The 22,643-nt window shown below is 38.1% G+C and overlaps 1 protein-coding gene across 1 annotated transcript in view; it reads right to left on the bottom strand.

Moving 5' to 3' along the window:
* Nucleotides 1-342: 342 nt before the first annotated feature.
* LOC112452033 (furin-like protease 2) overlaps nucleotides 343-22,643 on the bottom strand; it is a gene marked incomplete at its 3' end in the record, with an annotated part of 328,268 nt that continues 305,967 nt past the window's right edge. Inside the window, exons 3-4 of the mRNA XM_025012036.1 lie at nucleotides 4,684-4,788; nucleotides 343-549 (exon numbers count right to left, since the gene is read on the bottom strand). Of these exons, the coding sequence (XP_024867804.1) occupies nucleotides 343-549; nucleotides 4,684-4,788 (312 nt within the window). The remainder of the gene's footprint in view (nucleotides 550-4,683; nucleotides 4,789-22,643) is intronic.

Raw genomic sequence — 22,643 nt, 5'->3', positions numbered from 1 at the left:
CGTTCTTTCCGTGTGCTATTATCTATAATTTTTATCATTACTTTTATCATTGCTTCAAGTTAAAATAAACAACATCGATTAGCTACAAAAATATGCCCTGGATTAGGTACATCGTTAATTATAATTTTCAATTGCTACAATGTGTTATTTCTCTTATCAGAAAATTCCAGAAAATATAAACGTAAAAATTTTTCCGAACTGACATCATCGATAGACTCTTCTCGAAAAAGAGAAAGAAATAGTCGGAAGTGTCGAGCGACTTAGATACCACGTGAAGTTCTCTCGTTCGATTCCCGTCACGTATCCTGTCGCGGCGGTCTGTACGGAGCGAGATGTACTTACCAGGTACCACTGTTCCTTGAAGAGCGGATCCGTGAACAGGTTTTGAAGTGGCACGCCTCTGTTTCTTTGGCGGTGGAACAGGGCGGCCTGCCGCGGACGCGGACCAAAGCCGTGGTAGAAGGGCTGGTAATCGGTGAACGCGTAGGACGCGCCACCGAAGTCGCGCTTCTTGCGCTTCTTCTCATGCTGCTGCTGAAACCAGTGCACCTGCAACCGAAAGCATATACCGGATTCTGTAGCGAACCTTTTCTTGCACCACCGGGTTCTATATGATCGACTTCGAGTTACGTCGTGGTGCTATAAACTTGAATAACTTGGACACCGACCCGAAAGCCATTAGCCGCCAGAATACGTTTTGTTATCTCTCACGTCGTTGCACTAAGTTTCCCACGCGACATTACATGCTGATGTAAACCGGTAACGGTCGCAAATTTTCCGAGGTGTCCGGCGAAATATTTCAACGGTATCGTCAGTCGATTTTTTGCCGGACAAAATATGTTGATTATATAATGGGCAAGTTATATCAAAAGTACGAAAGGCATTTTAGTTTAGTGCCTTTGGATAAAGAATTATGAATTACATGTAATTATAAGCTTTTAATATTGTAATAAAATTCATATAATTAAATGTAATTGCTATAGTATTAGCTTGGCCAATAAGTCCGTGCGGTTTTTTACTTATAAATGTTACTTATAAATAACCGCACGGACTTATTGGCCAACCTAATATATCGAGACATTAATATTCAGAAATAATAAAGGAATTACGATTTAAATTAAAACCACTTATTAGCAATATCTATATGTATACTCCCACTAAATCATCATCACCTTTAACTATTTATTTTTCGAAAGTTATGAAAATTTAGATTTATGACGTTTATATTTTTACAAAATGTATAATGTTCATCATTATGTTTGGTATTATTTCAAAGAATTATTTTGTCGATAATTAAACAGAAGAATTTAATTAAAAAACAGAAAATTTTAATTAAGAGAGAAAAAAATAAAATTGTCTTTTTATCCTTTTTTAAGATATAAAACTATACTCATAAACACCACCCGCTGTTTATCATCCCACTGATTGGCCAAACAACTATACTGCACTGCGATCTGCGTGGAAAATTCACCGGGGCAGATTGACTTAATCGAGGGTCATAAATCGAACAATCACCGAAAAACGCCTCGGGGAACGAGCTTTAATTCTAGTGCACGCCGCATTTCTCCCGTTTCATTCATATCGTCGTGCTGGAGCCGGACACGCAATAATGCGATTCGATGCCCGGTACCGCCGACAGATTCACGAATCTCACGTAATTTTGGCGAGGCTCCAAATACGTCGGAATCAACCGAGTTAGTTTGATCGTATTTATTGAAGGCGCGCGCCAATGCAGAAATTTCTGAAATTTTCAAACTAACACAATGAGTGGAAGATAAGAATTTCGTACACGTGCTGCGCCAAATCGATTATTGAACATGCTAAAAGTCCCTTAAAATCAAACGGTTATGGCAGTCGTGCAGTAAAATAGTAGCAGATGTTGCCGTATTCTCTTATGAATTATAAACAGTTGTGGATAGAATAGAAGTCAAAATGTCAAGTACACGTAATAAAAGAATTCTAACTTATAAAGGAAAAAAGCTTTTGTGATCATTAATTAAGTAATAGTTAGTTTGCAACTGTTTACAGTTAATTTTAATTACCAATATTTATAAATTTCTATTGAAATGCAAATATTATATTTTATGTAGATATAGGTACATTGTGTGTAACGTAAATATTATATACGATGTTTCGAACGAATAAACTATCGAGTCACTCGTTGTTTCGCTGGACGTGAAATATCCGGTTACTTCTTCATGAAAAACTAAATAAAATTTAAACGCCGACATAAATCGTCATCCCGATAGCAAGCTATCTTTCAAAGGAAAATTAGATATATAGCCCAAAATTTTAATTTTTAAAATTTAATTAGTTTATCTAATAATACTAATAAAGAAAGCTGTAAAATTCAGAATACAAACATAAACGTGAAGAATTCTTTATGTGTATAATTACTTATTTTCCTTCAATATTTCAGAAAAAGTTTTTCAAATAATACAAGACATAATACAGTACGCGATGAGAAAAATAAATAAAAAAAATAAGGTGTCAACAATTTATTATGTCTCATTCGCAGTAATTGTTTCGTTTGTATTGATACGAGCCGCGTGACATTTTTCCAACATGAGCAAGTGCAAAATAAAACACACCGCTCGTCTATTTTTTAACGTACAATTAAGCGGTTAACTAAGCGTGCTGCACAATTAATAAGCAGCCAGTCACGATCGCCGGGAGAACGAGAGAGATTTCCCGGTCACGTATCCGTGGCTTTGCCCGCCATAAATCCCGGCGATCTCTGAGCGCGGGACGTTCGGAAAAAAATGTATCTCGCGCGGAAATTACCCCCCGCACGTTCGCCCCGTGCAAATGGCATTTTCCCCGCGATAACGTGTTCCCTGCGAGCGCAGCTCATAATTAATGCTATATCGCGCGCTCCCCCGCGATGCATGCGAAGATCTGCATTTCCTTGTTTCTCTTTCTCTCGTTCCTCCTTTTTTTCTCTCTCTCTTTTCGACACGATATTTTTCCGACCGCGCTTCGTCTACCCTATACTACTTCGTAATTTTCACCCGCGAGAAAGAGCTTATCGAGACGAGGAGACAATGGCGGAAAACGCGGCGACAATATTGTCTCTCGAAACAGTGAGATATTTTGCCACGTCCTCGTGAGAGAAGGGACGACGAGGCTTCACCGAGAGTGCACTTAAAGCGACCACCAGGTATTTCCCGCGCGAGTACTAAAGTGATATTATAGTGAAAAATTCGGAAAAAATCTACAGGTGCAAGGACGGAATTTCATAAACTATTTAGGGCTATGACGGATTTATGATTTATTACCGTAAGCGTGTTTCTTTTCATCAGAGATGATAACATTTGGAAAAATACACACGTTAGAATTATTAGGATTAAATGTTAAAACCAATTTACTGCCGTAAGAAAGTATATCTCGCTTGACGAATTTGTAAAACAAATTTCTATCCTTGCCTATGAATTTTTTCTAAAGTTCAAAGTTTTGCCACAGCGCTAATTAAAATTTAGACCAGAACCAAACAAAAACATGTTTTTGGTCAATCGAAAAAGGAAGGCACATTTCGCGACCCTTTGTGAGGTGTACCGTTACCGTTGAATATTCTGTCACAGTGACAGAATATTTAGTGATAGAAAACTGCATGTAAACGGGAAAATGATTTTTTGAAGGCACAAGAGCTACACATACTGAGAAAAAAGACAACATTTTTATGATGTGACTGTTTATGCAACGCATATTGCATAGCTTGTTTTCAAAACATCTCAATACAAAATTCATCCTTTCTTGCATTTTTTCTGTAGGTTCTATTGACTGTTTCCATATTTTTTTCCAATGTCCTTCCTCTTCCCCAATTCTATTGCAAAAATAAAACAGCATTTTTTTCCCCGATAAAATTAAACAGCGCGATTATAACTATTTCGTAAAGTTAAAATCAATATTTAAAACAATTGGTGCAAATATGCATTTGACCAATTTGGTTATCGAAAAATCATTAAATATCAACAATATTAAATTTTATCTTCAGAAAATTATTACGTTGTCACCTTTGTATAAACCTGAATTTTACAATTCTATCATAGACTTCTTTCGTATCGGACAAACATTCAACTTGCCAGAACGTGCATTTGTCGCGCGATCGTTAGCGTGCCTTGAGCGGAATCGGCCAATTAAGCTGTTTGTCGAAACGCAGGCCGTTTTTGCGCTGACCGATCGTGAAGAGTTCGAGTTTTACCGAGTGATTTAACGGCGCTCGTGGCAATAAATTTTCTGCCCGAAATGATCGTTACAATCGTAGATGTCGGATCGTTAACGCGTCAACTGTCCAATACGTTTGTAAGACGTCTGCTTTTAAATGCAAGATGTATATATATATTTACGATTACAAATATTTTACCCTAATTACTCGTACATATGTTTCTGTCTCTTACGACTGCACGTTTCATCATTTCGTTCCTCACGCGTAAATTTTATGTTAATTATAATTCTTTTTGCCCAAGAACAAAGCCCTTAATACGATAAGAACAAAGTCCTTAATACGATAACAGCAAGCTGATTAAATTTTTCCTTCGTCTCACAGACCTCGTAGTAAATCCACCACGACTCGCGTAAACATCGCGTCTTATTCTCTTTGAGTATAAAGCAAAATCTTGCTCCCGCGTGCATCTCGTAATTAATGTCTCTTAATTAGCAGAATACAAAGATGCGTCGACTTACCCGTGGCTCATCCCTGAGCGCTTTGTGATGCGGTTCGCTCGCAGTGAGGGATCTCTTGTGCAGTCGCTTGTGAGAGAAGAGGTAATAATTCTTCAGGGCGCCGATCTGAAACAGAGAAATGAAGCGTTCTTATTCGCCTGACTTCGAGAGCGTGATTCGAGAGGAACCGGCATCGTGTCCTCGTGCGAACGTAAACATGAAGAGGCAAAAGGGTGCTCGCAAATTTCCCTCTCCCGACTTCACGATGGCGTTTCGATGGTCTTGCGCGACTCGATATCGTTTCGACTCATACAAGTTTGGCGGTAACTCCCGAAGTGTCGTTCCTGAATTATATGACGGAACTTGCTAAATCTCGTCTACATTCATCGCGGTGTTTTCTGCAGACTATAAATATTTCCCCCGACGCGCTCTGCTCGTCCATGAGACATACAATTTCTTTTTTTGTTAATCAAACAACACTAAATAATAATGTAAAATAATCTAAAACTAAATTGATACAAGTTTTGGAAGTATATCATTGAAAAATTATACATCAAAGTTTTCAGATAATATTACATTTATTAATACAATTAATACAAATTATTATTTGTTATGTAATTTCGGTAGCATGCTTCATTAATGTTAACAATATTAAGAATGAATTGGATAGAAACTCTTTCGCTATATCAATAATGATAAAATTATCAGTAACATGAGCATCGATAATTGATTTTTCAAATATTATTTGTCGGTAACATATTCAGTATATCAAAGACTTTTGTTTTTGGATTTAACGAGCAGAGATTACTGAATCGAAAATTAACATTATAACGAACGACATGCACGACGGCGCTTATAACATTGCCTCTCATTTTAGAAGTTTAACGCGATCCATTAGAGATAATTGGCAGCTTATTGAACGCCAGACGGTTTGTAATTATATCTATAGCGCAACACTACGCGACGTTATAGACTGGCGACGTTTCAGTTTGGTCGATGAAAGTGATTGTCGATAATTCTAAGCGTAGCCACGCTCCAATAATGTTACGCGTGTCGAAAATAATTAATAAGCTATTCCAATCGTTGGTCCGCTATTCAGAGATCGCGAATCTTAATTATATCACCAGATATTTATCCAAAATTTATAGTCACAAAAATAGAAGGAGATAATGTTAAAGCTAATAGTGTCGGATATCGTTATTTTCATCTATTCAGTATTAATATTCCGTAAAAAACTAAAGAAAAATTGTCCCTTCTGTCTAGAAAATTTTCTTAAGTCATATATTTTTATTTATTTCTCTTAAGTAAATATACCTTTCAAAATAGGCTAACTGGCCTTAAAGACAAGAACGAAATTTACATTAAATTTAAATTGAAATTAAATAAATTTGAATTTGATCAAAAAAGAGTAAAACTGATATACAATATTGTCCCTCTTACTCTGCGTTACTACATTGTATTCTTTCACACTAAATAAACTGTATGATGCGATGTTTTGCGCAAACAACGGCATGTGTCTATGATTTACAAGCACAGCTTCCAACATTACTCTGATACGATCCGACACTTCAAGAGGAAGTCGTAAGATCCCATAAAGGCTCCCGAAACGGCGCAACTTTCGCCGGCGGAGTTTACCGGAACTTAGCCGGAACGGGAATCAACCAAAACTGCATCGCGCCACGAAGTAGAATCACTTCCTGGAGCTGTTTTTGCGCCGCCGATGCTTTACACGTGTCGCCTACTTGAAATTCTTCCACGGCGCCTTCCTTCCGGAGCCGCGGCTCGAAAATTGAAGAGCAATTCGCAAGGAACTCGGGCGCAATTCGGAAAAAAGAGAGAAAGCGCGCTTTATTTTACCATCGAGTTTTACCCGAAATTTTCGCGGTGAGCTCGAGACAGCTACTTCGACGTTCTTCGGACTTCGCGAGGATCTAAGTAGCCCCAAGAGCGGCAAAGTGCATCACTTGCTACCCTCAATCTCGAGTTATCTTTCGTGTGAAAGAGGATTACTTGCCCTACTTCTTTCACTTTAGCCATTTTTATCTCTTCAGTAACAGCGATGTATATCGTGTGAGTTTATTTGAAAAACTGTGAACTTGCTCTTACCTTATAATAAGACTATACTTCAGAGACTTGAAAATTTTTTCATCTTTTTTTCATTTAATACTTTCCTCGCAATGTTACACTCTATATCAAATTTTAATTATTATCCAACCAATAAATAAATTGTTTTTTTTTCTAAATACAGATTAAAAGAATATTAAGGTCTTATTTACCCAATTTAATTTTGTTTGAAATGTAATTAATCATTTTCAATTGTTTATTTAAACCGTGAATTCTTTAACTTTTTTTGTGCCAAGAATCGACTTCAACATGGTAAAAAATTTCGGCTTGCGTGTATGCCTATGCTTCGAGCTACGCTATAGCGAAAAAGGAGCGAAGCGCGGAAGGAAATGCGAGACTATCGCTATCTCTCGAAGATATTCCGCGGACGTGATGGAGCATGCCTCTCGCCAGTTTCACCAGCGGGCGTTATAACTCGGCTGGCGACGACGCCGGAAGGCCCGTTTCGCATATTTCCGTATTCCGCCGGCAATTTTACGTCCAACTTGTGCACGGCACGCTTGTTGGCTTCATGACGCAAATTTCACAAGGGCGGGTCAAGGACTCGCCCGAGGGCGTCTTCCTTCCGAAGCGCGGCCGAACTGGCGCCCACCAAAATTCTCGCTCGACCATGTGGAATTTTGATAATATTCCCGATTATTTCGCGGCCGTCGGAAACGAGGCGTCGCCAATAATATTTAACTCGAAACTCGAGACACGATGTATCCTAAAACTCTCTATATCTCCGCTTTAGCTCACACGTTTGCAAAATTTTTTTGACAAATCGTAAAATAGTCAATTGATAGATTTACTGCGATAATGGTTTGTAACAGAGAAATCTAAATTAACATTCGACTTAACTTAATTAAAAAATTTTAATTATAATTAAAACAAAATTTAATCAATATATTAAGAGATTTAAGTATATAATATTTAAAAGTTTTTTACTGTCATTTCTATGTAAAAATTCGTCACAGAATTTATGCTGCATTATACATACGGTATCATTTATTAGTAGTTCTAAAATATTTTATATTCCCATCATATAAGTTCTCAAAATTTTGAATTCTCGAATACGCAGACTTCCTCCTATAGATATATTACTAACGATCGACTTTCTTCATGAAGGTGACGACATAAAAGCGAAGTCACGTCGTCGCTACTAAAAATGACAAAGCGCCCAACTTTGACGCGATCCTCCACCGTCATGGAGACTCGGAGACTCTACAGAAGAGAGTTTTCCCCGTGCGTTTGTTACCGGCCCTATGAGTGATAGTCCCCCTCCGACCTGCTTCTCTGGCTCTATGTCATCCGCTCCATTAACGCCTCACTTCCAAGCTGGAGGACAGTGCCATAAAGCGTAGGAAGACGTTGGCGAATTGAACTGATTTGTTTCCGGCGCGATTAGCGTAGAAACTACCGCGTGAATCTTCAGATCGTCGCCGCCTTTGTATAACGTTCCATTGTGAACGAATTCACCCAGCACGAAGTGACTCAATCTGAACGACTGCAGGTGACGTCAATTAAAAAAAAACATACAAAATTAGTAATTAAAAAAATCAACAAAGTATACGCGTAACGTTCTCGGTCGATTTTCGCGATGCAATTCTCGGTAGCGGGATCGAATGTAAGATTAAAGTAAATCAGTTGCCGAAAGACGGTAAAGTTTCCCTGGCGATGATCAACGTTTCCTTCGAGCGTGAGGTGAAATCGTGCGTCACTCGCGGCGTTAGCCAAATCCTCGATCCGCGCCGACCTTGGCGATCTTCCTAAAATCCCTTAAATCCATCCGGTAGCTTTCCGGAAGCGATAGTGCCGTCGCGTTCTCGCTCGCGTTCTCCGACGCGCCGCCGGTAATCCCGATAGGAGATACTCGTCGCGGCAGCTGCGCACGGGCAGGAGTAAAAAGACGAGCTAGAAAACGGATGAGAACGAGGGTGCAGGAAGCGGAGGTGGGAACCGGCATAGAGCGGAGCACAATGCAGCGCAATTTATTAATACTCTGGGACTCGTAGCGCCCTTAGGAGTAAACGGTGAAATAGATATGCCAGCCGAGGCGGGCGAGCGAGCGAGCGAGATCTGTTATAAGCCTGAACGGAAATGTCAGGACAAAGCGTCCTGTATACGGAACGTACGGAACGGGCGCAATCTGCGAGAAAATTGTGGTACAACCAAGCGCGGAAAGACGTCAATTGTACCGTAAAACAAAACGTTTTTCACTTAATTTGACATGTACTTCGCGTCTGAATGGAATTCTAATTTAAAAGTTAGTTACAAATACACCTCGTCGGGTGGAGGGCGTAATAGCTATCGAGAAAGACCGATGCAGATGATCAAGTTTTAATCAAGTAAAATCGTAAATTATATATTTAAAAAAAATTACATTTTTACGAATTTAATTAATTTCAGATCCTAAAGGAATTACGGATTTAAAGCTGCCTCGTCATTTATTTTTATCACCTTAGTAAAAAAAAAACATTGAAGACACGTCAAAGGGACGTCCAGTCATTAAAGATTAATATAGTAGGAGTCGGATAGCCCGTAGCGGAAGCCTCTTACTCATACATATACGTAGACACTCATACATACGTTCTCGTGTATTTTTTGAAAGCTGACCCACGCCGTTTTCAGCGTGACTAACTTCTATAAGGATTTCGCGAACGTGTATGGGCGAGGAAAAATCTGACGGCGGACGATAACTACGGCAAACTTAATTGTAACATCAAGATGATTTCTTTCAGGGAGCTGAACGCGCTTTGATGGCGTACTTAAATCCACTTTATTTATCGAGCCCGAGCTCCCGCGGGATTCAGTACGTCACGGCGCGGAGTCATAAGATCTAAAGAAGAGATAGAGCGAGCGATTCATCATCCCGTGTCTGCAACAAGCTCGCGTTAAGGCGCGTGCACACTAACCCGAAATGTTGCTCTAGCGTGCTCTGAATTATTAAAAGTGATCGCCTAAACTAGTTAATCTACAAGAGGGGGTTTCATCCTCAGTTAATTTTCATCTTAATTTGATCATTTCTCTTTTTTCTCCATGTTTTCTTCGTGATTATAAAAAGCGAACTTACAATAAATTGAAGTTAAAATGCTATTAAACAATATTGCTTCAAAATTATATTTCTATACATATATCGGAATTTACTGTAAAATTCTTATGTATGAGAATATAACGTCAAATAGATAAATACATCTTTTAAATAAATTATCCTTTAAATTAATCAGTCGTCTCTCTTTGCTATTAAAACCACGCGCGTCTCTAATTGTAAGTGGTCACCTTTAAACTAGATCAAACATCGCTGCCGAATTCTTCAATCAACTGTTATTGAATTCTCTTTGCGATCGTTTGACCAAATGGTTAGCCAAATAGTAGCATTTGGTCAGTGCTCGAAGGGAGAGGAGATAAAGGGTAATTCCGAAATACGTCCGAGTTAGAGAACCAACGGTCGAACCGTATTCCGCGCAGTACGTGTATGTTCTGTGCAACCGAGAACACGTCTGTATAGCAGCGCAAACTTATTCTTCTCGTGAAACGTGCGGTTTGTACGCGCCTTTAGATCGTCGTGCGCGCGCGCGTACTTCCGCAACACTTCCGATTCGTTTCATAGTAGTAAACTGCAGGCACGGACGTGTATTGTAACGGGGGTTGTAAACCCCCCCCCCCCCGGTAGCCGGGGGTACAAGCGTTCTGAACAGCGCTAGATAAGCGGGCGAAGGGCTGGCGGCGTAGTTTGAGAGGGCCACTAAATCAAACCGCTGAAGAATGTCTCGCGGTGACCTGCGGGTTATCGCTATAGCTATACCTATACGCGACATACGCGGATGTTCCCAGCGGGTGCATAGTCTTGTAAGTTGTCATCGCGCACACGGGCAAGTTAAGATTTAACGTGAGAAAAAGGGAGTGAAGAGAAGATAGGAACGAGGAAAAAGTCAATTTCTTAAGTTTCTTGCATTTTTTTGGGACGTTGCATTCATTCGCCGCGGAATATATACAGAAGTATATTTAGGTCTCTGTGATTGATAATAACTGAGGAAAAGATGCAAACTGTTTGTAAAATAAAGAAAGATGTTCCTCTTTCTCGCACATTTTAAAATTATCTTTTATAAAACACTAGACACTACAGACGCGCGCTACGCGCGCTACGCGCGCGCTATTTATCTTTAACATTTCACTATTAACCCTATTATACACAACTGTCAAAATATACAATGACAGCTGCAAATGAAGTAAGCGCAGCAAGAGAACCAATCGGCATCGTGGAAAAGCGGCAACAATAAACTTCACATCTCCTTTTTAGAAGAGGAAAATTGTCATTTGCTTCTAATTTTATCAGATAAGCAAACATTATTCGTAAACAACAGAATATATAAATACAAAAGAAGACCGCAAAAAATTGAGATTTCTTGTTCCTATATTCTAAGATATTTATATAGCTGCTATTTATATTTGGAAGCCATTACAAATATCTATTTTCTTTCTTTTGAACGATTCACGTACATTTAATTCATTTACTAATATCAGATCTACGATCTCCATTTATATCCAATAAAAAAAAGCTGCTCCGTCTTCTTTCTACTTTAACGTTATATAGAATCCGTTATCCCACCGCGACACACGCGCAAAATTCACGCACACGCACGCACGCACGAGGGGATACGAGCAGGTGGGAATCGCTGGCAGGCCATGGAGAGAATATCGCTCAAATTGTATCGCCGGTGCATTCGTGGTGCGTGTGCGGCGGTCCGTTCACTCACGTGTCGTCCGCTCGTCGGGATATCCCTCCGCCGCAAAATCCTCGATCGTGAACGGGCTCTCGTTACGTAATGCCGACCACGTATCGCCAATACCGTTGCTACGATCCCCTATTCAACCCCATCACCGTCGATGCCGTCGTGTATGCGTTAACGTTATTGCAAATGCGACGCGGCGCGGATATAATCATTGTGTATTCGACAATGATATGCTTAAATATAAATATGATGACAACGTTAAAATAACACGGGAGTGGGAAAAGCGAGATTTGACGCTTCAAATTCCCAAATCAAATCGAATTAAAACGCATAAAATCCCTACATTCAATTATGCTTTATGTTTATAGATGGTAAATCGAAAAGAAATAGCCTCGAGTCAACGTCGCTATTTATCTGTTTTCATGCTAAAATAAACGAAAATGTACAGATAGCAATAATTTTAAATATTTAGAGATTCTATAAACAAAATTGTGTTACCTGACTTTACCGAAGCTACTTCTCAATATTTCGCAATGCTATAAACTAGATGAAATTTTATACTCTGTTTATTGAAAATTTAAAAATATAACTTTTAAATATATACGTTGACGTTTAATAAATAATAATATATAAACAAAAAATAAATAAAACATCATATACGAAACAAGACTCTTTGGAAAAACAAAATAAAACAAAATCTAGACATATCGCAGGCATTGATGTCGTTTTTCTGCGATGCTGATTGATTGCCAATCCTATATAAATCGTGAACGCAAATTCGACTCTGTGATGAGTCCGATATTGACAGCTTGACATCTAACGGCAAAAGAAACATCAAAAAATCATTCACCGAGAGAAATAAGCGAGTAAAACAGAAAAGAGAAAAGAGAAATATAAAACATAGCATGAAACGGATGAAATATAGATAATGTTGTATGTCTCGCGTTAAAAAAAAACGTGTAGTTTCTGTAAAATAAAATAAAAGAATAGGTTTTTATATATAGGTAATTTTGCGATCTTTCACGTAAGTGTTCGACACAAAGTTTGTGACACACAAAACTAGAAAGACCCCGTCATGTCAAACGTACAAAAACATTTTTAGTAACCGGCGTGGTGTGCGGTTTCGATGAACTATAGAGGCTTTAACCATAAAATAATATATACGCCCGTTACTGGTCGGCAAAGTGACCGCTCAAAAAGCAAATATCGTTTACCACGTGTGAGAAACAATACCCCCGAAACATTCCTCCCCCTCCCCCACCCCTACTCTTTCGCTATACCCTCGGTTTTACACCGTCTGCATGCTCGCCGATCGTTTATCGGCGCAATCACCACGCGCATTGCACGTAAAGCAACCAGAATGTTTCTAATAGACGCGCGACCGCAAAAAGAAAAAATACAAATTTCGCATATAAGAAAGACTAAATATTATGTGTTCCACAAATCGATAAAATTATCAAAAACCGCACGCTAAATTACACATCAACAAATTGTCAAAATTTTTAACAAAATTACAACTTCAACTTTTAGCACAGAATAAATATCTTGTTAAAAGAGTTAAACACGCTGTTGTAAACGTAAAAACTCCATATTTGGAGTTTCGCCAGCGTGAAGATAATGAGGAAATTACTGCGATAATCATGTTAAATTTTATATAGTTCTTTGTCGAAGCAAAACGCGTCGAAGAGAAACATACGCAATATCATTGTCGTTAGAATAACGTCAACGACATCGGCCGCTTATCCATTCCGTTTCCCATGGCGCTTTTCACTGATGTGAAGGGGAAAAACGATCGTCCGGAATTATCCGACGGCGCGACGACCTGGAAAAACGCACCAGCACGAAAGTGCTGACGTTAAAGAAATAATATCAGGAACGTGGATCACGATGAGAGATCTAGCGAAGCAATTGGACGTCTTTCGAACGATCACTCTCGAACGGCGCTGAGTAACGCGAGAATGCAGCGTGCGGGCAATATTTGCGAATAAATATTTGAATAAAAATTTGCGACCGATTTTTCCAATTTCTTTTTAACCGACGAACGTTTCAGCTCAACTTTAAATTCTTAACTCTCGCGCGATTTATTTATCAATCGTAAAAGTCTTTCGAGAGAAAAAGCAGAGAATCGCGTTATAGCTTAATCGAAATTTTCGCTGGCGGAAATAATTAAGATCGAAACCGCGAACGGCTGTTAATCGGTTATCGGCGATCGCCGATCGTAAAACGTTGTTGTGGTTTCGACAAATCGAGAATACCGTCGGCCGTATCCAAATAGATAGACCGGATGTTCATTCTCCAATCTCTCTTTGCGCGCTGATTGAACCCAATTTCCGACGCATTAGTCTCGATTGGTATCGCCATTTCTGGCGGATGGCGATGTAACATAATTAAATCGATCACGGGCGCTTTCCCTGTTTATAATTAAACGTAGGCGTTGCATTATTGACATTGCGCAATTAATTGTCCAATAATGGTTATACTAGCGGCGCCGCCGTGCATAGTGCACGGCCCACCTTCTCGGTATCGACGGCTGCGGCACAATACCGCACGAGCGATGAAATTTTCACACCGTGTTGCACGTTGCGCACGGACACATGCGCGAGATCGGTCAGTAATGGGTTAATGCATTTTTATCGAGACTTGCTAAAGAAATGACGTTATAGCGCATCGTTACGCGTAAAAAATTTAATTCTCCGGTCCGGGGAATACCGGATTGCGAGTCGGAAATAGCGCCTTCGCATTAACAGCAGCGCTGTAACGCACGTAAATGTAACGGGGTCGTAAAAAAAAAGGCTACTTTCCTGTTGCATTTAAAGCGTGTTGAAAGGCTAGTAAATCTGCACTCGTAAAAAGATATTATGGAGCTTCTGTCATTAAAAAAAAACCTCTATTCTTTCATGCGGTATGTTACTCGTAACTTTACATTTCAATGTTACTTTTACAGTTTATATAACACATACATGCAAGTGAAGCAATATTATTGACGCGATTGGAACAATATCGAGGTCCGCCTATGTTAACATTGTCGACTACGACATTTCGTTGCATTACTTTGCATAATCGAGGCATAACACCGGCCTTTCCGGTTCCAAATTGGAATAACTTGCGGTATTGATGCGGCAGTATAGCGCAGTAAATTGAGCTATGTACTAATGGTCGCTACTTTCGTCGCGTGTTTAAATTAGGTGGCAACGAGTTGGAATTCCGAGCGAGATGACATGCGGTTAAGAATGAAATACCTATAAAACCGACAACGGCGTGAATTACCTCATTGTTATCGCCCTGTTGAACTATTATCTTGATTACCAATCCCGCAATCCGTGACGTAACGCGTACCAAAATAACAAAAGCACAAAGATTGTATACTTCATATAAAATCGAAACTCTCGCTGAATTTTTTGTGATATTTACTTCCATGACAATAAAACGCTGAAGTTCCAATCGATACGAAAGTAATGTCAAATAGTTCCAAGTAAACTAAAAAAAATCTCCGAACCGCGACCAATATAGAATTATAAATATATGATAAGGAAATGAAACTAGTATAATACCTACTGACAATGAGTATAAAAATACCACAAAATTCAATGGAAAATATAGACACCTGCACATATAAATAGTTTAAAAATACAAAAAATTTTCCGACATTTACATTGTCCATTCGATATGTTCAGAGCACAATAATTGTAATCAATTTTGTATATTCGTATATATTTTTGAGTTTGAGGGTATTGCAAAGTCTTGCAAGATCAAAAATAAATTAAAAGCACATGTCTGTAGCATGTGTGTAGAATAAAAAGTTTCCAAAAAAGAAAGTTAAAATAATATGAAACTTTTCACACAGATTAAATATGAGTTCTGACAATGAAATAGCCCGATTGTTCCACACTCAACTTTTATTCTAAAAAGAAGAAACAGAAGAATAACTATTTTATGAAGGTGGTATACCAACGAAAGAATTAGAAATATCGGTACGGAATAAGAAAACGGGCGCCGATTGCGCTTGGCGGAGCAAATGGGAAAACTCGTGGCGTAACGCGCGGCGTAAACGGGAAAATCGAAGCGTGACGCCGTACAATAAATAGGGAAATCCAAAATACCGACGAACCGTGTCCCGAAAAATAGAACGACGTCTCTGCCGTGCCCCGCCTCGTTCATCGGCAAATAAGCCGACTCTCATTCCGGATCGACGGAACACAAAGCGCGAGGCGCGGAAGAGAAGGAGGAAATCGGATGAGCGTTCGTTCTGGCAGGAGAGAGCGTTTAACGGCGTGACGGAGATGAGACGGCGCCTCGTCTTTCCGGAAGGCAGAGGGTGAGGAGCGAACGAGAGAGAGAGAGAGAGAACGAGGGTGGTAGCGCAGCAAAGAGATAGAAGAAGAGAAGGAAATTGCGGTTCAGGAATTCGAGCTTCTGATGCGCGAGATTCCGCGCTACTTTCGGTAATGCTCAGCTGTTTCACGCTGTTGTACTCGGGGCGTCGGCGGAATCGACGGCGGAATCGGAGGATGGCACCGGCGCGGCCCCCGACGCGGATGATACTCCGCTTTCTTCCCCAGAGAATCTATTGTCGGGGATGATGTTTGTATGCAACCTTCGTGTCGCGTTCTCAGACACGACGCGCGCGCGTCGAGTCATTCCATCTAAAGATGTGGTATATACTATATATCTATTTCTTCTAATACTTTTTATCCAATAAAATCAATTATACGTCGTATACTTAAAATATTATTTCCATAAAATTAACTTTAATCTTATTAATATTGATAACTGACTTTTTACTTTCGTCTAAAATTAAACTTAAATGTATTGATTATACAGTATAGCTAAAATCAACGAATGATATGGTAATGAGATTAATTCTTTCTCATATTTTTTTTTAAAAACTGCTATTATAATTTTATTTAAATTAAATAACGCATAAAAATGTATTATTTTACATATATATTAATTTAAATGAATAAAACAGGCAAAATTATGACACATATATATATTCTTATAGAGATTCTTCTTCTGGTAAAAACCATGAATTACTTTATAAATAACTTTTTCCATAAATTACTTTATAAATATTTTGTTCTATAATTTACTTCATAAATACATATCTATTATTTTCAGATATTATTAAAATTCAGAAATTATTTTTCAATTTTACAGACAAACTGTTATTTTCCATAGTGTTATGTATAAGTACCCGCACAAAATTCTATGTTACTTCTCCAGTTTAATATGATTTGTTTCTCTTGACAGACATGACAATGTTCTTCATGAAAAATACTCTTTTTTCTTTCCCTTCTCGTTTTTCCGTCTTGAATACATTCTTCTTCTTCTTTTTCTCTCCAAATAGTCTCTCATGCTTCTTACTTTGTGCTAAATCGTCGGTATGCGAGCGCGATCGTACGATACGATGCGCAAGTAAACAGAGAAGTGCAGACAGCATTGATATCGGAGATTCTTCCTGAGCATCTTCCGCATACGATTCTTTTATAATTCTGCCAGATGACAATGACGACAATGTCTTTCCTAATGATCCGTCTTCTTGCCGCGCGGGAAACCAACAACCACGGAGAACGGCGACTAATGACCGGAAAAACATCCCTCGCAAACTCCATCGTACATTTCGGTCGGTCGTTTTTTCATTCCGCCTTGGTTATTTTTTTATTATTACTTTTGTAAGCTGAATACTCTGCCGGAAAGAACAATTTTGCTGAAGTATCTGAAAATTTAGTTAGATACAGATCTGAAAATAATTTTGTTCCATCATTAAAATAATTATGTAGAACACTGAAATTGATTGCTAAAATGCCCAAATTTTTTGCAGCATTATCCTCATACTTCAGCGATCTATTATAATTATTTTGATGATGCAACAGAATTATTTTCAGATCTGTATTTAGCTAAATTTTTAGATACTTCAATAAAATCGTTCTTTCCGTAAACAAAATCATATTTAAAAAATCACAATTTAGAGATATAAGAGGAAATTTTTAGTGCATAATATCTTTCAGTTCCTTCATAGATTTATTCAATTACTAACTTTAGACATTTAAATCGGGATGTAAATATTTATGTAATTTATACAGCGAATTAAGAAAATATCTTGCGTGCAGCTAAAGTTTGATTAAGAGCAAAATTTACGTTCGCCGAAAGACTTGTAGTAGAAAACTCTTGCGACAGGGCACTCTGTGGACTCGACGATTGCCGAGAGATTTTACAGCGCGCGTAAACGCACTGGATTGGATTCTTTTTTTTCCTCGTGATTTTTAATTTCTCCGGCTAAAGGCTGGACGGAATTACGACCGCAGCAGGAAAAGCGGAATTACAGCTTGACACGCGAATTTCCGTCCTCGTTGACGATAACCGCAAGTGAGCTCGCTACTTCTCTAAATTCTACCCTATCGATATGTTTACTCGTTCAATATACTCGCCGGTCTAGAGGACCAACATTTAATCAATCATTGATTTCAGAAACGTTCTTCGAAACTTTTTTCAATGTTGACATATTGCTCATATATATATGAAAATCATGAAATTAATTATATACATAAAATCTTGTATAAAGAAATAAATATACATATGTATTAAATTATTAACATTCCTATATTATAGATACATATATAACAGTTACATCATTTTATGTTATTTAACGTGTTCATATGTAATTCATTTAATGGGCTAAAAAAATAACTTGATATGTTGCTAATTATATTAAATAGTTCGTAATTATTTATAAGAATCGATTACCCTATTTTCAAATCTAGTTCAAATCAAACTGCGATTAAAATAAAATATTGCATAAGAAATGAAACGTTAATTTGTCAAATTGTTCTCTTAAATTAAGTTTAACTAAAATAATTCTGTCCCAGGTCCGCGAAGGACGGTGGATGTCAAAAGGAAAATGTCGATACCACCGAAACACTACTGGAGACGTGGAAGTCTCTCGACTGAATGTACGTCCGAAATATTATTTTGCCGCACGTCGCGGCGATCGGGAAATCCCCGATGGGAGCCTTATTACATCGGAAAAATTGAAGGACGCGGATTCGCCTTCAACAAACAAACAACGTGGCGCAAAGCTACACATCGCGCGGAAGGGTGAAAACGGTGCAAGCTCCGGTCGCAAAAGCGACAGACAATTTTCTTGGGGAAGCCCTCGGGATGACGAGCGGCGCTCGCGGCACGTGTCGCCGCCAGAATACGGAATCGAAAATCGATTTTCGCCCAAGAAAAGAGAAAACAAGGAATCCAAGTGGATTTTAAATATAAATACACTTCGATACAGATGAACAAGTCTGGCCTTCACCAGAAATTTCGTCGCTCGAAGAAGTTTGCGGACGACACCGTGTCTTTCCGTTATGTTTCATGTCTCGATGCATTTTATAATGTGCATTATATCCAAATAATTTGACGTAAAATCAATTTTTCTTTCATGAACAAAGATAATTCTGGATTGGCGCAATTAAACTTACAAATGTTGATTTTTTGCTATCAAGACTTTTTGCTAAGCTTATTTTTTATCCTCAACTAAAATTTTGGAAATATATTATAATTATAGTATTAAATAATATAGATAAAGAAAGAAACATATTAGATATATAAGAAAGAAAACACAAGTTTCATTTCTTCTCTAGTTCTTTTAAAATTAGGTACGAGATTTCAGTGATCTTGAATTGAATTTCGAGAATGTGTCAAAAAATAATAAAATATTGTCTTTTTCAAAAGTAAATTTTGAAGTTTATTATCAAAACATTCAACGTTGAAGATTAAATTCAATAAGAGAAGCGGAGGTTTCAATTAAACTTCCGTGGAGAAAAGATCACACGATCGCAAGTCCGCGTCGTTTTCTCAGAAAGTAAAAATTCCGCAAACTTTTGATGTCACGGTTACAATCCTGAGCAAACGTACGGGCGCTGCTATCTGAATCCTTTCTCTCGCTGCTATGTACCATGACGTCCGTATTTGGTTTCCCCGGCTTACGTTGAGCAGTTTCGTTCTTTCTAGGAAATCATATATCGGATATTTGGCTGCCCATATTCGCGGCAAATCGAGCGCGAGTGAACAATTTTCCCGGGGCATACGGAACAACGAGCCGTAAAACAATGTCAGCCGATACAAGTATCGAGGGTGATGGCAAGTTGAACCGGAATATATACGATTTTCACCCTCGCCGTCGTGTCTCAAATATAAACGATACAAGGTGCGATAACGTATTTTTTAGTAATGTGCAAGAAGTATATCTAATGCGATTAAATACATTTTGTGAAAATTCTGTGTTTTCTCAAAATTCGTTCACTCTCTGACTCTTTTAATCTCGTAAAAATCTTATAGAAGTATCGTGAGTGTGAAAAAGTTGTTTACGTTGTGTACTCCTTTCTACTTCAGATATTTCGTTTCAAGAATTCTTTGAAAAATGTTCAAATCTGTTCTGAGAGAGAGCAAATCGAGCTAAGCAGATACGAAATTTAGCGCGCGATTAAATTACTGCAGCGTTAATCTCTCCATCTGTTATGGAAGTACAAAGCAGAATTATAAAACAGCACTATAACAGAGCTCCTCTCTCTTTCTCTGTCATTTTTCTAAATAATTCCATTTATTATTACTCTTATTCTCAATAATGCAATCACCGATTTGATATGTCAGATGAATAAAAGTTATAAAAGCGAAGGCGAGAAATATACAATTCTGCAAAAAAATTGTGAAGAGTTAAAGTTACATGAGAGTTTCTTTTCTGTCAAGTACAGTTACACAACTATCTTTAGGAGATACTAAATAACACCGTACGACCACAGTTCGAGAATCATCTTACTTCCTTCACGTTTTGCGGGACGAACTTTTATATCCTGATGAATAAAAACGGCTCACCGCTGTTATTGTCGCGATATTGCCTATATGCGCGAGAGGATAACGAGCCATCTAGAAATACGCGAACGATTGAGACTATTCCATAATTCGCACAGACGTACGGTCCGCCGTATTAAATTTATATCGTCGTATCGTGAAGCACTTGGAATCGTCGATAAACAAGTTATAACGGTCCGAAGCAACGATACACAAATGTGCTATCTTTAGGACGCTCTTATTAATTCGCGTCATCGTCCGGATTGTAGATCACGGAAAGTAAAACGCAGCCGCAAAAACGCGAGGAATAAACGAAAGACCGTTTCACCAATTATTGAACTTTCTTCATTTACGGCACAATCGATCTTGTAACAATTTTTTCAACCGGCCGAATATATCGAGAAACTGATTTCACGAGCCTGAACTCTCATTCGTATAGAGAGAATTTAATTCCTATTCACATTGTATTTAGAAACCATTACCGATCTATTACTTTGTATGATTCCACAATTTTCGTAGCAAACTCGCCTTTAATAGATGTAATAATTAATTAGTCAATACACAGATTAATTGATTAGTCTCATTAGTCGGTTAAAGTTACTTTTCAAGATTCAATTACGCTTCTTCATCTTTCTGGTTTGGAGCAAAACAGAGAAATAGTTACATATAAACTAAAGTTGAATACAAAGGTAGTTTAGGAAAACCAAGGGAATTGAAGAACAACAATTAAGCGAGCACGTCGAGTTTCATCGTTTCAGTCTGCTTTTCCTCCGTCAGAACTTGAAGATTCGCGGTTATGCGGTTGGAAGGATTGGTTCGTCGAGCCCGCACTGGCCAACTCGAATCCAAATCTGGTTGACAGAGGAGAACCCGCTGTTCAGGGATTCAGGACAAACCGCGGGCCGGACTCTACACGACTCATTTGACGCAGATCGATCGACAGAAATTTACAGAGGTTTACTGGCAGCCGACGCGACGCACTTGCTATTCCAATCCGAATGGAAATGAAATGGGGAAGACAAATTTTCGCGTTATTAATCCAGGAAAATAGATAAAATAAGAAAAGTTAAATAAAGTGACAATCTATCGATTAAAATAAAACAGCTCAAAATTTCTAAAATTCACTCGCCGATGTAATTGCAGATAATTAAACAAATAATTAAAATAGATGCATGACAAAAGAAATAATCTATTTCTCAATATTACCTACACAGAAATAAATAAGAACTATATAATTACATTGCTTATGTTACACAAAAATAACCAATAAATGTCAACCAGTTTTATTTAAATGTTATAATCTTCATTTAAAACTAAAGGAAATTAATATATCTATCGTAAAATAAAATCATATACCGAATGTAAAGTCATTTTGATCTAAAATTGCGTCCTATATAGAATTAAATAAATATATGAAATAATTTCTCTGATACTACCTTTAATCCAACCAGATGTGTCTCGCGAAATCTAATTACTTCTGTATATGTACCTTTAATGTAATCCGCAAATGGGGTTCCGTAAAAGTTATATCATGTATATATATATATACATATATAAAAATTATGTTTTATTAACCGTATATTCAATATTGCTTTTCTGCTAAAGGTATGCAAAGTATTAATAATTTTTCAAGATTCCTTTCTAAAAAAAGGCATGTTAAATCGATACTCGCATCTCTCGAAGTCTTCTCGAAAGTCTCGAATTGCTTTGTTGGCTCTTTTCCGCGATGCTGATTGATTCTGTTGCTGCGCTAACTTCGTGAGCGGCTGTCATAGCATATTTTGACAGTTGTGTGTAATATTAAAGCTAAATAGCGCGCGCAAAGCGCGCGTCTGTGATGTCTAGTTTCATAAAAATCATATTTACGGAAAGCTTCACGTACAATACTATATCTGTGATGATTTTATTACGACAGAATACATCAAATAAAATAATGAGTGTACTGTTCAATGAATTATTAATGAAAAAGACTGATTTGCCGAGTAATTACTTGGACGGCCTGAAACACGTTTGCAAGGAGGACAAATACGCTTTTATGACACTAGATAATATGGCAGCATTGTTGCAACAGAAAGTCGATTGCAAATTGGAGCCATTGGATGTTATCACGCAGACCACCATAGCGATGGCTCTGCAACCAAATAGCCCGTACCGTGGTATCATTAACGCAAAGTACGTGCGAACTTTATTGATGCAAATTAAGATGATTGAGTGTCGCTCTGATAAAAAATTTCCATTTTATTTTATACAGTATTCTTCTGCTAATAGTAGGGGAGCCCAGCGGGCTAAATGGTGATTTACTCGAGC

This window comes from Temnothorax curvispinosus, unplaced genomic scaffold (genome assembly GCF_003070985.1).
Source record: "Temnothorax curvispinosus isolate PA1 unplaced genomic scaffold, ASM307098v1 QBEX01002880.1, whole genome shotgun sequence".
Lineage (NCBI taxonomy): Eukaryota > Metazoa > Arthropoda > Insecta > Hymenoptera > Formicidae > Temnothorax > Temnothorax curvispinosus.
Note: the sequence above shows the minus strand (reverse complement) of the source record. Positions and strands in the feature narration are given on the sequence as shown.